At 41.6% G+C, this 15,030-nt stretch overlaps 1 protein-coding gene across 1 annotated transcript in view; it reads left to right on the top strand.

Annotated features, from left to right (window-relative positions):
* The first annotated feature begins 674 nt into the window (after window positions 1-674).
* The window catches only part of LOC124775518 (NPC intracellular cholesterol transporter 1 homolog 1b-like), a 135,749-nt gene continuing 121,393 nt past the window's right edge, over window positions 675-15,030 (top strand). The window contains exons 1-4 of the mRNA XM_047250351.1: window positions 675-831; window positions 7,081-7,231; window positions 13,417-13,543; window positions 13,641-13,836. Coding sequence (XP_047106307.1) covers window positions 675-831; window positions 7,081-7,231; window positions 13,417-13,543; window positions 13,641-13,836 — 631 coding nt within the window. The remainder of the gene's footprint in view (window positions 832-7,080; window positions 7,232-13,416; window positions 13,544-13,640; window positions 13,837-15,030) is intronic.

Genomic DNA, 15,030 nt, shown 5'->3' with positions numbered 1-15,030 from the left:
ATAGCATCGGTGAGAGGCTACAGCTATGTCTCACTTCCTTCCCAACCACTGCTTCCCTTTCATGTCCATCGACTCTTATAACTGCCATCTGGCCTGAAGGCTAAGAGTGAATAAAAATGATTTAAATATACATAGAGTGTCCGATCTACGACCCATCAAGGCCATTCATCGGTAAAATATTTGTTTACAGTCCATTACATTAGATTAGGCCTATATTTATTCAGTAAATCTATAGTGGCAAGATCCCCAGCAGCAGATCACCATTCCGTGTAGAACACGCTATAAAACAGGAATAGATACATTAATCACCCAAACACTATGACCACTGCCCGCCGCGACCTTGGATGCCGCCTGATGTTGCGGGCACGTGACGCGGTAACAAAGGGATGCAAGCGGAGCAGACAAGAACAGGGGATCGCCCTAGAAAGGGTTTTGAATGCCGAATATCCTTGTATGGAAACAATGTTACAAAATGTATTTTCCATTCTGCATTTGTGTTTGCTTATAAGATACCATATTTTTCCACAAATCTTTTCAGTTGTCTGTATTTTTTCTCCTTCTTACTTAAGTTACGGCTCACAGTTCTTTTTTTAGTGCCAAGAAACAGGACGTGATGTTAAAGCTTAATCTCCCTTCTTCCAGCTCTGTGCTGCGATGGGCCCATGCTCGTTTCGATGCAAGAGAAGCTGAGCGTGGCTGAGGGCCTGCTGAAGCGCTGTCCTACGTGCTTGAACAACTTCCGCAAGCACCTGTGTGGAATGACGTGCGATCCACATCAGAGCCGCTTTATGGAACCAGCGTCTACGAAAATAAATGAAGAAACTCAACAAGGTTCGTATTCCGTGCCGAAAATTATTGTGCTGCAATGTAATACTCAGTTCTGCCTCCCGAGCAACAAATACTAGCAATTAGCTTTGAAAGTGTACACACTGGGTCCCTAACTTAACGCAACTTGGACGAAACCTCTTTGAAAAAATTATGAAAGTACTGCCGCCACATAACACCAACCAGTGGTAACAATATGAAAGAACAAACAGCCTTGGTTGTAAAAAAGATTTTTTTTATTTTATTTATAATCCAGTGACGCATTTCGCCTTATACAAGGCATCTTCAAATTGCCCATCGAGAAAAAAAAAAGATTCCGATTTAGCAAAACTGGACTAACAAGAAAAATACAAACATTTACTGGCAAATATGGTGTTAAACTCACAGGATTCCGCTCATACAAATGTCGCAGCGGGAAAACGCCCTCGTCAGAGTTTGTAGAAACATTGTGCGGTGTCTTAAAAGATACGAGTAAAACATGTAGAAACATGGCCGATAAAGTGTTCAGAAGACAGTAAACAGTTTATGCACTAAATGCTCAAAACACACTCAATGTGTAAAATATGTATTAAAAAAGCAACTTAACTGATAAAGAAGATGTTAAACATACGCGAAACAGCGCCAAAAAAAACATGAATGCCCCAGCAGGTAGTTGCCCTTGTAAATTTTTTTTAAAAGAGACTCGCACGGTGTCCTGTAAAACACCTCACCTCGACAACAGACAAGAAGTATTCAAAAACTAATAATTGGCTTAGTCTCACAAGAAATACGTACATCTGTGTAAATAGACAGCAGACTCCATTGTCAAATACGCGGCGCCGTCCACATCCGCTGAAACTGGATTAAACCGACATACATGCATCATACAGTAAAAACGTAGGAGGCGGAGTTGCTCATGCTGCGTACAAGAAGTACACGGGTAGTAAACGCAGCCGTGTACTAAATGGAGATAATAAAGTATAGAAAATCGGAAAGTATTAAAAATATATACTGGTTTGGCACAGACCAATAAAACCTCCACAAGAGAATCAAGAGAACTATTTTCTCCGTGAGCCAGACAGTCTTATGGGTATAAATCATTTTGTAGACTTTTATCCACTTCAGCGAAAATTAGACCACAGGCGCGCTAAATAGCGTCGTGTTATAGCCAATAACCTCAGAAAGTAAGAGAGAATCAATCATAACCCAGTTGGATGCTAATATCTGACATAGTATTTTTATATTGCGTTGTGTCTGTACTCTGTCATGTCAGGTTACTTCTTCATTCAGCATGTAATATTTCCAGAAATCCGCAGAATTTTGGCGAGGACGTATATCTTCCAATGCTTTATTCAACATCCACCACCTTGCTCCAAGAACAAGTATCAAGCAAATGTAATGCTTAACCATTTTCCACCTTAGCGAAAGAGATTACTGGAATGGTATTCCCGGTTTTTACTATCATGTCTGTAAATTCTTTATTCCGAATTCAAGTAACGGATTTCACTCCCGTGAGTCCGCCAGCTAAAAGAGTTATGGTTACTTACTTTTATTCTGGCAGTTACGTTTACAATCGGTCAACTAATGTGGTAATAGTGAACAATGCTAAAGAATACACCAAAATCACAGCATTCACGTGTTACTTAATGCGCTCGGAGTGTTGCCTTCCACCGACAGTATAACTTATTACTACGTAATAATCCTTTTGTCGTGAATTTGGTGATTTGTTGCTGTTCGACCTTTCATCAAAATGGTTCAAATGGCTCTTAGGACTATGGGACTTAACATCTGAGGTCATCAGTCCCCTAGAACTTAGAACTACTTAAACCTAACTAACCTAAGGACATCATACACATCCATGCCCGAGGCAGGATTCGAACCTGCGACCGTAGCGGTCGCGCGGTCCCAGACTGAAGCGCCTAGAACCGCTCGGTCACACCGGCCGGCGAAGGGCAAACGTGCATAATTATTTTCCGTATCGGAAATGCAGCTAAGAGAGATAACAGACTTTTAGACAAGTCAATCTCGTAAAGAGTGTTTGCCATTCATAACAGCAATGTATGTAAGGTTTTCAATCTCTACATTGACCGCTGAGTCACAAAGAGGCAGCTCTATCGTCTGGGCGATTAAGCTTTTATTGATAAGGTTGGCCAGACTACGCTGGAATAATGGAATCACTCGGATGGATTTTCTTATCTACTAGACGTAACAGCAAATCAAGATATTTTAGTACTCCATCCGGACTCGTGTTCTCATTTTATGCTGCCTCACATTTTTGTAATATTTTGTAGCTAGGAGGTTTATTGTATTTTTTTAAATTTTCTATTTTTAACGTCATCGGTTTCTTGTTTGGGGTTCTTACACGTCACATGTGAGCCACTATTTTATGCAATATGGTATGCGCTACATCCGATACTTCACATTGATGCAATTTTTTTCCTGCTTTAGAATTTTTATCAGTTATTGTTCCAATGGAATATATTATGACTCAGTTTTTAGCATCCAGATGGAGTAGGACTGATTCTGTCTTACTTGCTGAGGCTACTGGTTATAATATGAGCTATTTAGAGCGTCTGCGAAAGTGTTCGAAGTGATTTATAGCCATAAGACAACCGTCGTCAGAATTTGAAGAAGGCAGCACGTTTTGTATTATAGCGAAATATGAGGGAGAGTGCCACAGAAATTATACACGATTTTGGTTGGAAATCACTGAAAGAAAGTCGTTATTCGTTGCGACGGAATCTTCACACGAAATTCTAATCACGAACTTCCCCCTCCGAATGCGAAAATATTTTGTTGACTCCGACCTACATAGGGAGGAACGATCACCACGATAAAATAAGGGAAATCAGAGCTCGTAAGGAAAGATATAGGTGTTCATTCTTTCCGCGTGCTATACGAGATTGGAATAATAGAGAATTGTGAAGGTAGTTCGATGAACCCTCTGCCAGGCACTTAAATTTGATTTGCAGAGTATCCATGTAGATGCAGATGTAGACTGTGACGTTAATGTTGATGCGATAACGGACCGATACGGATGGCTCCCATTTCCCCACACGACATGCCAACAAATTACGCCACAGAACAGGTGTCTTTGAGAGTATTGTATTTTATGTTCAACTGGAATTTCCTCCGGAGGCCGGAATGAAACCAAACGCGCGCCAGAGGCGATTGCCCACTCTTGGTTTAGAGTTTAGAACATTAGAAAAACATTAAAAAACTATTTATAACAGAAAAAGTCAGTCCAGATGGCAACAATTATTTATTAAACAGTTTTTGATGTTGCTGAGCAACAGTCATACATTAATTTTTAAATGAACACACCGCCCTTTGATTGTATAAATGTTTATTCAATTACGACCCATGTTTCGGCCTTTTATGCTATTTTCGAGAGACTAAGTTTGTCCTTAACTCATACTGGAGGACAATATGAGCTTGATCCCCTGCAATATTTGTTAATGACATAAACTCAGTCACTTGAAAATGTCATAAAAGGATGAAACCTGAGTCGTAATTCAATAAACAACTATACAGTCTAATGGCGGTGTTTTCATTTAAAAATTATTTTTTAATTAATTCCGGTAACCGTTTTCAGTACAAGCGATCACCTTCAGACCAGTGCTTACTTAATAACATGTGGAGCATGTTCACGGAGCTGCTGTGCGTACCAGGAAGTACCAGCCGACTAAGGTCCGTTTGCACCTATGTGGCTGAAATCCATTGGCGCACTGGCGCCGAAGTCAGAGGTTGGTTCGAAAGTTGGTAGTGAAAGAAATTTATGCCATCAGTATTTGGCCGGCAAGGGGAGGAGAGATGGTGGCGTGAAGTTATTGATCACCAGAACTCGTAGCAATGTCCAGGATTTAATTCCAAACTTCTCCACGGTGTCTAACGAAGTGATCACATGCGATGTTGACAGAGGAGATAGAGAAGATCCAAAGAAGAGCGGCTCGTTTCGTCACAGGGTTATTTGGTAACCGTGATAGCGTTACGGAGATGTTTAGCAAACTCAAGTGGCAGACGCTGCAAGAGAGGCGCTCTGCATCGCGGTGTAGCTTGCTCGCCATGTTTCAAGAGAGTGCGTTTCTGGATGAGGTATCGAATATATTGATTCCCCCTACTTATACCTCCCGAAGAGATCACGAATGTAAAATTAGAGAGATTCGAGCGCGCACGGAGGCTTTCAGACAGTCATTCTTCCCGCGAACCATACGCAAGTGGAACAGAAAAGGGAGCTAATGACAGTGGCACGTAAAGTGCCCTCCGCCACACACCGTTGGGTGGCTTGCGGAGTATAAATGTAGATGTAGATTTAGATGCCGTTGATGAGGATCCGTCTGTCAGATGAGGACAAACCCGACGGCCACCTTGTTGCTGATCGAGAGGAATACGTTACGCACCGGTAACAGGCTTCATCCTCTACCTGCTCTCATCATAATACAACACAAACATGACACCACAAATACCTATTATAGTCACCTACATCCAGCAGATACACGAGTTCATGACTTTCACACCTCGCGAAGGAGACGTCCCTCTGTGAGTGAAAGGAGAAAAACCTTTACAATTTGTCGTTTGAATCTGTTCTTCGGGGACTCCCAGCCACTCATCCCATACAACTTTCAATCCAAGATTAAAGTATAAAATCAGGAGTACCTAAGTTATGCATCTCGTACTAAAACAGATAAAATCAGCCAAAGGAAGTTAATGGCAGACTGAAAATCAGTTATAAAGAGTGATTGCATGCTCTTCCATTACTATAGCCCATCTCAACAGAAAAAAAATACTACTGTTTTCTCGTCTTGCCGGCGAACTGTTTCTTAACTATATGTCACAATACCAGTCCAAAGTCGTTATTAAAAACAGTGCTGTCATCATAATACGTGAAACGCACTCCACAGCTGTTTCATTGAGTGAGGTATGGTTTTCTGACCTTGTAGCTATGCCTCCAGTCTGCAAGTGACAAAATTTTTGCAGAATAGATTGTTTTCCATCTCCAAACCAAGAATACTGATACACATTAAAGATGAAGTGTCAGCTATTATAGTCTTTCCAGCTAAGCAGGTAAAACTTTCTGTCACATCATATCATACTCAGTGCCCACGTATTGTCAGTGAGACGCTAATATTGTTAGAGCAACATCTAATTTTATACCATGCTCCCGAGCACTCTGACGAGGATTGTGTAGTACGGCCAATTAAGAAAGTTAAACTGAAACTGAAAATGTGTTATCATTTTCGTCTCCTCTTAATTAGTTAATGACAACTTGTGACCTGAAATCAGGAAAACAATAATTCACTATTGGGAAGAAAGCAAGTAAAATTAGAATGAGATTTTCACTCTGCAGCGGAGTGTGCGCTGATGTGAAACTCCCTGGCAGATTTTTTTTTTCCATCTGCCCGATGCGGACGTCGCAAGATACCCGTTTCAGTTCGTCGTTGATTCATTAACTCAGTTTTTTTTTTTTTTTTTTTTTTCAGAGGGCAGTTAACCCTCTGACCGAACACGCTGAGTTACCGTGCCGGCTTTTTTGGCGCGAACCACCGCCCGAAGCAACATCTTATTAGAGGACAGTCACGCTACTCATTACGCTAAACGAACTTCGAGCCAACTGAGCTACACAAGCATGACTCACGACCCGTCCTCAGAGCTTCAAATCTGCCAGTACCAAGTCTCCTACCTTCCAAACTTCACAGAAGGTCTTCTGCGTCCCGAGTTCGAGTCTCGGACCGGCATACAGTTTTAATCTGCCAGGAAGTTTTAAGTAAGATCAGAGTTTAACATTTGCTCGATAAAGAGGCCATTACAGCAGAAAAAAATTCACTGTTCGTTTATTTCGTTTCGCTGCCCACTTGCAACTTCGTTTATTTACATAACAGTGATGTAAACTCTAATAGTAACTACTGCTACTTAGCTAAGTCGTCCATCTCCATAGCCTAGCGGCTATTGATAGAGAACTTTTCTCTGTAAGAGAAGCGAAGTGGTTTTCACTTAACATCTTAAACACAAGACGAATAACAGCGCCAATATTAGTGAGAATAAGGAGGGAGTTACTGACCGCGTGCGGCTCCATATTGTCTTATAACCATGAATGCTGCGTGAGTGGTCTGTTTAGCCTGAAAGCAGAAAACTTACGTTTTACAGAATCAGTACTTATCCACGCAGAGAGTTGCACTTGATTCAGACTCTTACTGCTTACTATGAACAAACCAACTAGTACACTTCAATAAAAATAAACCAACGTTACATCACAGTGAAAAAAGTTTTTTCTTACAGAGTACATCGACAAACTGATTGTATACCTCTCAAAAGATTATATGGAAGGAACGTTTAACTCTTGCCGTCAAGTTTTGATGCCTTCGAGTGGTGTTCCCGCACTTGAAGCCATGTGTGGTAGTTTCGGTGCCGCTGGATGTACTTACGATAGGTAAGTGAAATTTTTAAAATATTTTAACACTTCATGTATAGTGAGCAAACACTAGACAATAAACAACAAAACAGTATTTACTGGTAAATGGCCATCAGTAGTGTGATGCGTACATATTAGGCCTCTGGTGTAAAATCGGTGTCTCACTTCTTAAAACAAATCATCTGCATTCTGAATACCAATTGTATTGGATTTACTTTTACTTTCTCTCTCTCTCTCTCTCTCTCTCTCTCTCTCTCTCTCTCTCTCTCTCTCTCTCCCTAGTATCACGTTATTTCGCACTTCTCCCGTTCACTTAAATTTTGGAATTCTTCTGTAACGTAATGCTTCACATGCTTCCAACTCCTTTTTCCCCGGATTTCCTCTAGCCCACGTTATACTTCCATACAATACTAAACTGCATATCTACAATTTTAGTAATTTTTCATCAATTCGTCAATGCCTGATATCAGTAAACCTCTTTCGTCACCACCGCTGGTCTTCCTCAGCTGTTCCGTCTTCCTTAGGCCATTTTGTGTAACATTGATACAAAGATGGCAGAATCTTTTACCTCTTACCTCGTGTCTTCTTAAGGTTTAGCTAGTTGCTTCTCCCATTTCACTATATCCTATGCGTTACATTTTTCCTTAATCTCTCAATTACTCAAAGTCTATCCCAAGTAAGCACTCCATTTGACTCAACGGTTCTTCTGAGTCTTAAAGAGAATACAAAAGATGTTCTACGTAACTTTGAGGGTAAGGAAAGGACGTGAAATATGAAGAGGAACGGAGGAAGTCTGTGGATGAATCTAAAACTGAAATGTGAGATACATGTAGGAGCATTAGCTTAGAGTCTGTTAATTTTATGGGGATAAAACGTTGAATTTTCGAGTTAACAATATGAATTACGGGTCAAAGAAGTTATACATAGAGTACCTCCCGAATTTAGGTCAAAGTGAGCACTTTACCATATGATCGACTATTTCTCATTAGCTTAAGCACAGTGTTGCGATTTTGACTGAAGCTGTTAGTAGAAGAAGATTAGACACAGTCAAAGTAGCGTTCTGTGTGTTGGCTGGGATAAGGAGAAGAAAGACACAGCTAAGGAGCTATTAAAATTTCTATTTTCACTCCAGCTATTTCCCGATCTTTACAAAGAACAAATGAAACACTAGCCAAGTAAATAATGTAACGTTCATATTCAGCTTATTACTAATTTTCCTGTTTCTTTCACAACACCATTTCTAGAGATGTTTATGTGCACGGAATTAAATTTAGGGTTCAGCAGCATGTACGTAATATGCGGGCGAAATTTTGTGTGGGTGAGCATTGCTAGCTTTCGTAAATGTTGTTTGCATGTTACTCCCACTTCCACTGTATGTCTTTAAAACACCTCAGTTTTAGAGTGTTTCCTTCAGTCTTGAGAACAACAGATCCAGATCCGGTCAGATGGGTGGTAACTCCTTTGACATTCTTTTGCACTATTGCCAGAGAGTTGTCGTCTTGCGGTCTTTTACGGCTGGCCCTCTTACTTTCGCTACTCTGGGATACAACCTAACCTCGTGCAACCACTGGCTTGCGTCGTAGTTTTTCATACACGGACCTGACACTTCACACGAACCTGTGGGCACGGCTTACTCTCTAGGCGCGTGATTATCTACAGTTAATACTCTTCCATACTTAGAGAGAATAGTGCTGTCACCACGCTGACAGTAATCTGCACGTTCACATGAGTAGTATCGACGCCGGAAGATCGACTCCACGATTAAAACATCACAGTAAACAACGAAGTACATCAGTGGTCATGAGATTCCACAAATAGCAGTAATAGCTGAGAGCGTCTTTTAGAGTGAAGCTTGGACCATTGTTACTGAACTTCCAGTCTATTAAAGTCAAATTTTTAGTAGGGAAATTAAATCACGGGTTTTGAAACCCAAGGCCGTTAAGGTTTTAAAAATGGAAATTAGATTGCTGTTACTGAAATTCCAATTTTTAATTAATTCTTAATGATCTGATGCACTATTTTGGGTTCACTGGGCACTGAACAGTCACTTGGAGGCTAAATGACCTCGCACGTGTCATCTTCCCAACGTCGGCAGCTACAACAGGCAGCGCAAGTCGAACGCGTTACCCTTCGTCTTTCACACCATTTGCTTATTAGAAAAACTCTTTGAGCTAGTTTGAAGAACGTAAAAATATTTGGATATTCTTGGATGACTCGGGAGTAACGTTTGTGACAATTAGAGAATGAATTCAGTGTCTTGAATTAAATATATTGTTTCACTCGTACAGTCCACCATCAACACAGAAACGATATCTATTGATCGATGTAATGAAGCAAGCCGCACTTTATTTTTATCGAATGCCTTCGTGTAAGTGTCTGCCACATAACACGGTCGCGAAAAAGTTCACCGCTATCGTAATAAGGACTCAAACCCGTTCTTGTTATATCCATTCCGCCTATATGTGAATCCAGTATGTTTCCTCTGCACTCATAAAACTGCAACACTTCGTTATTCACCTTCAGGATTAGAAGCCATGTGCGTCAGTTACTGGTCTAAAGTTGTGTAACGGACTTAATGGTTCGTTGGTCATTATCCACAATTCACCATTTTTCTCCAGTTTTTGAAAATTCGTAGCGCGCACGTTAGCGAATTACTTGTACCAACTCAGACCTCGACCGTAAAATTAATAAAGTTCATACCACGAGACAATTTCACACCCTGGAGTGTCAAGACATCTGACACTCGCTGTGGCCCGCCACCTTCTCTCTTGACACGTTGTCAGCTGTTCCGTTCACTACACAGCAAGACCCTTCGACTGTTGGCCGTTCCTTTCACCGGCCCTGGCTCGTTCTACACTTTTCTTTCAATATACCGGGTTAACATCAATAAAACTGACAATTTGTAGTGACAGATTCCTGACTGGAAATGGAGGAAACAAGTTCCTTTGAACATATGTCCGGAAATGCATCGTTGCCACGGTAGATAGCGCTGGCGAATGAAAGTTCGTCTGATTACGTGCCATGCGTTCCTTGTCACTCCAAAAGAAATGCACACTATTTTTTTAATCCATCTTTTATTCTACATGTTTGAAAGTTTTACAGCGTTTAGACACATCCTTTAGGAAAAATATTTTCATTTCTCCACATAATTTCCATCCCTCTCAACTGCCTTACGCCATCTTGCAACCAGCGCCTGTATACCCGTATGGTAAAACTCTGGACCAACCTGTTGGAGCCACTGTTTGGCAGCGTGCACAAGGGAGTCATCATCTTGTTCCACGAAGAGAGTCTTTCAGTTTCCCAAAGAGACGATAGTCACATGGAGCCAGGTCAGGACTGTAAGGCGGGTGTTTCAGTGTGTTGTCCATCCGAGTTTTGTGATCGCTTCCACGGTTTTTTGACTGACATGTGACCGTGCATTATCGTGCAACTGCAAGACATCCTGCTTTTGCCGATGTGCTCGAACACGACTCAGTCGAGCTTGAAGTTTCTTCAGTGTCGTCACATATGCATCAGAATTTATGCCCATTCCACATGGCATGATGTCCAAAAGCAAGAGTCCTTCGGAATCGACGAACACCGTAGCCATAACTTTTCCAGCGGAAGGTGTGGTTTTCAATTTCTTTTTTCTTGGGTGAATTTGCATGATGTCACTGCATTGATGGCCTCTTCGTCTCTGGTGAAAAATGGAGCCATGTTTCATCACCTGTCACAATTCTTCCAACAAATTCATCTCCACCATTCTCGTACTGTTCCAAAAGTTCGCTGCATACCGTTTTTCTTGTTTCTTTGTGAGCCACTGTCAACATCCTGGGAAACCACCTGGCACACAGTATTCTGCAAACACTTCCTTCCTCTATACCAACGTAGCGTGACAATTCGTTCACTGTTATGCGTCTGTCAGCAGTCACCAATTCGTTAACTCTCTGCACATTGTCTGGAGTGTGTGCAGTACGAGGCCTGCCACTGCGAGGACAATCCTCAATATTGCCGTGCCCACTTTCATCACATAACCTGCTTGCCCACCGACTAACTGTACTGCGATCGACAGCAGCATCTCCACACACATTTTTCAACCTCTTGTGGATGTTTCCCACTGTTTCGTTTTCACAGCACAGGAATTCTATGACAGCACGTTGCTTCTGACGAACGTCAAGTGTAGCAGCCATCTTGAAGACATTCTGTGACGGCGCCACTCACGGGAACAGGTTGAACTAAGTTTGAAAACAAGCGGGAAGGATGTATCTACACACTGTAAAACTTTCACACATGCAGAATGAAAACTGTATTTTTACAAAAATAGTGTTCATTTCTTTTGGAGTGACCGTCTTATGTTGCAAGCTGTACTGTAGCGTACTGTAAGCAGCAGAACGGTCCGATATTCATGTCGGGAACAAGCCGAGATGGTGTTCGCGTACGGCCAAGCAGACGGAAACGGTCGAGAGGCAGCATGGTTCCACCGAAACAATTACCCTGACAGACACCAGCCACACCATACAACATTTAAAGGTCTTTTTGGTCGTTTGTGTGATGATGGGTCCTTTCAGACAGACAAACGTGCACGGAGGCGGCGGACTGTACGTACGCTGGATTTGGAGAACCGGGTTCTACAGGATATGCTGCCTCACAACCGTTTCCATGTGCTTGGGCGTATACAGACATAATCTCGGCCTGTTCCCGATATGAATACCGCACCATTCTGCTGCTTACTGTATGCTGCTTCAATCACGCAGCCTGCAACACGCAAGGAACACAAGACGCATGGTCAGAGGAACTACCATTCGTCAGCGCCATCTACCACAGCGACGATGCCTTTCTGGACGCATGTGCATAGAACCTTGTTTTTCCTCCATTTCCAGTGAGGAATCCGTCAGCGCAGTTTGCCGGTTTTATTAATGTGCACCTTGTATATCGTTCTGTATTCTTCTAATCTTCTTCACACACATGTAATTTGTGTAATTTGAGAGGCTCCTTTTAATTTGCTTTTTAGATCGCCTCTTCTAAGCCATTTTTATATTCTCTGTAAACTTTATTCCAAATTTAAAATTTGGCTCCTGGCTGCCTCCGCCAGCCAGTGGGTTCGAAACATTCTCCAATCTGGGCATTCCACCAACGCCACAAAGAAAAAAGCTTATTGTGCCACCGTCTTGTACAGTGATATGCCATCAAAACAAAATTGAAAAAAATTTTCATCAGCCCTAAAATGGAGCATAATCCTTACAAACCATCTTCCTTTGAAGGTTTTTGTGAGCACAATCTGCACTGACGAAGAGAAGGTAAAAATAATACTCAGACTGAATTATCATTGCGCATTTGCCTTGTATTTCCAATTATTTACTATCAATTCCAACAAGTGGACGTGTCACACTATTTCGGATACCTGCCTGTGTGCTAGGACAAGGGAGTCCAAGTCTGCGTATAACGGTTTTAATAACTATATGTTTACATGATGCTACACTTTGATACATATTTGAACCGGCCTTTATATTCTGGTTCTGGACAAAAATATATTTGAGGTGGTATACCACGTAGTTCCATGTGAAAAATTGCAGCTGATAGTGAAATCTCTGCAGCTGATGAAGAGTCTATATGTGGTTTAGTGAGAATATTCCTACATTGTATGTATACATAGAGTATAGTACTGGGGCCAAAAACGAGTTCTGCAAAGATTTCAAGGGTTTAATATTAGCACAGAAAGGAATCTGATACATAGATACACATGTTCTCTGCAACATGTCAGAGCATATTACATGTTTTGTGGTGAATTTAGTGCAGTTTAAGACTGAATTAATGAATTTCCTGTTGGACAGCTCCTTATTTTAAGCTGACGAGTACCTTCAAAGAAGCTCTTTAAATTAATTTTCTGGGTTATAATATAACGAATGTTAGCACTTTGATACTTCACTATTTCATACTTTTAGGTTACTTCATTGCATTGCACTTAAATAGAAAGTACGTCGTTGACTTCTTCAATATAGCAGAGGCTGGTAGTCGCCAGATCCAGAAATTCGACTAATGTAACGTAACGTAAAATGAAATATCCAGACGGTTAAAGAATATTATCGTCTCACAGTTTCAGAGTTTTTTACCATTATTGTCATGAAACCAAAATCAAATAGACTGTCAATGTATGTATAAAAGTTTTATGTCTTTCCTTCTCATTGTGGATACTAGATATTTACCACGAAGTAATTATTTTCCAGATGGTTCGCATACATGGGAGATGAAGACACTCCGTTAGTACCTTTCCCGATCGTTTATAACGAGACTGCACCAGATGGAATGGAACTATATAATCCAGACGTACTTCCGTGCAATCAGTCGTATGAGGTATTTATTGCTCTTTAAACTTACAAAAGAACTGAAGCAAATACGCTTACTCCGTTTTGTATTTCTTGTAACACTTAATATCCCTATGTTTATTTAGAACAACTACGCCTGCAGCTGCGCCGACTGTGAGGAGAGCTGTCCCGCAGACATAACTGTTATAGACACAGGAGAGACGAATGAGGAATTCAAAATTGGAGAAGCCGACGGCGTCCTCGTTATAATGGCAATAATATATGGAATTTTCGCAATTGGTTTTCTCATCTCTGTGATATTTGTTCCTCAAAGTGACACAGGTAAGATCCAGATCGGCATACGTCAAATATCTGTAACGTTATGTGAACCTCATAAAGTCACCATTTGACAAAAGGTCTGTATACAACTCATTAACGTTCTTTCCTAGCACCTGTATGACTTCACTTTGCTTCTGCTGCAGCTTTCTTGTGTGTATCAAACATATAACATTACCAGGTGCCAAGTTTGTTTTGTTTTTAGTTGATACAAACATTACAATTAACAGAAAATGGAGTATAATCTTAAAAAGATTACAGCACCATCTATCACAAAGCGAAAAAAGTGGTCCAGCTAAAACATTCATACATTACTAGCCATTAAAATTGCTACACCACGAAGATGACGTGAAATTTAACCGACAGAAAGAAGATGCTGTGATATGCAAATGATTAACTTTTCAGAGCATTCACACAAGGTTGGCGCCGGTGGCGACACCTACAATGTGCTGACATGAGGAAAGTTTCCAACCGATTTCTCACACACAAACAGCAGTTGTCCGGAGTTGCCTGGTGAAACGTTGTTGTGATGCCTCTTGTAAGGAGGAGAAATGCGTACCATCACGTTTCCGACTTTGACAAAGGTCGGATTGTAGCCTATCGCGATTACGGTTTGTCGTATCGCGACATTGCTGCTCGCGTTGGTCAAGATCCAATGACTGTTAGCAGAATAGGGAATCGGTGGGTTCAGGAGGGTAATACGGAACGCCGTGCTGGATCCCAACGGCCTCGTATCACTAGCAGTCGAGATGACAGGCATCTTATCCGCATGGCTGTAACAGATCGTGCAGCCGCGTCTCGATCCCTGAGTCAACAGATGGGGACGTTTGCAAGACAACAAGCATCTGCACAAACAGTTCGACGACGTTTGCAGCAGCATGGACTATCAGCTCGTGGACCGTATCTGTGGTTACCCTTGACGCTGCATCACAGACAGGAGCGCTTGCGACGGTGTACTCAACGACGAACCTGGGTGCAAGAATGGCAAAGCGTCATTTTTTCAGATGAATCCAGGTTCTGTTTACAGCATCATGATGGTCGCATCCGTGTTTGGCGACATCGCGGTGAACGCACATTGGAAGCGTGTATTCGTCATCGCCATATTGGCGTATCGCCCGGTGTGATGGTATGGGGTGCCATTGGTTACTTCTTGTTCGCATTGACGGCACTTTGAACAGTGGACGTTACATTTCAGATGTG

The sequence above is a fragment of the Schistocerca piceifrons genome, chromosome 2 (assembly GCF_021461385.2).
Source record: "Schistocerca piceifrons isolate TAMUIC-IGC-003096 chromosome 2, iqSchPice1.1, whole genome shotgun sequence".
Classification (NCBI taxonomy): Eukaryota; Metazoa; Arthropoda; class Insecta; order Orthoptera; family Acrididae; genus Schistocerca; species Schistocerca piceifrons.
This window is presented reverse-complemented; position numbering and strand designations above follow the sequence as displayed.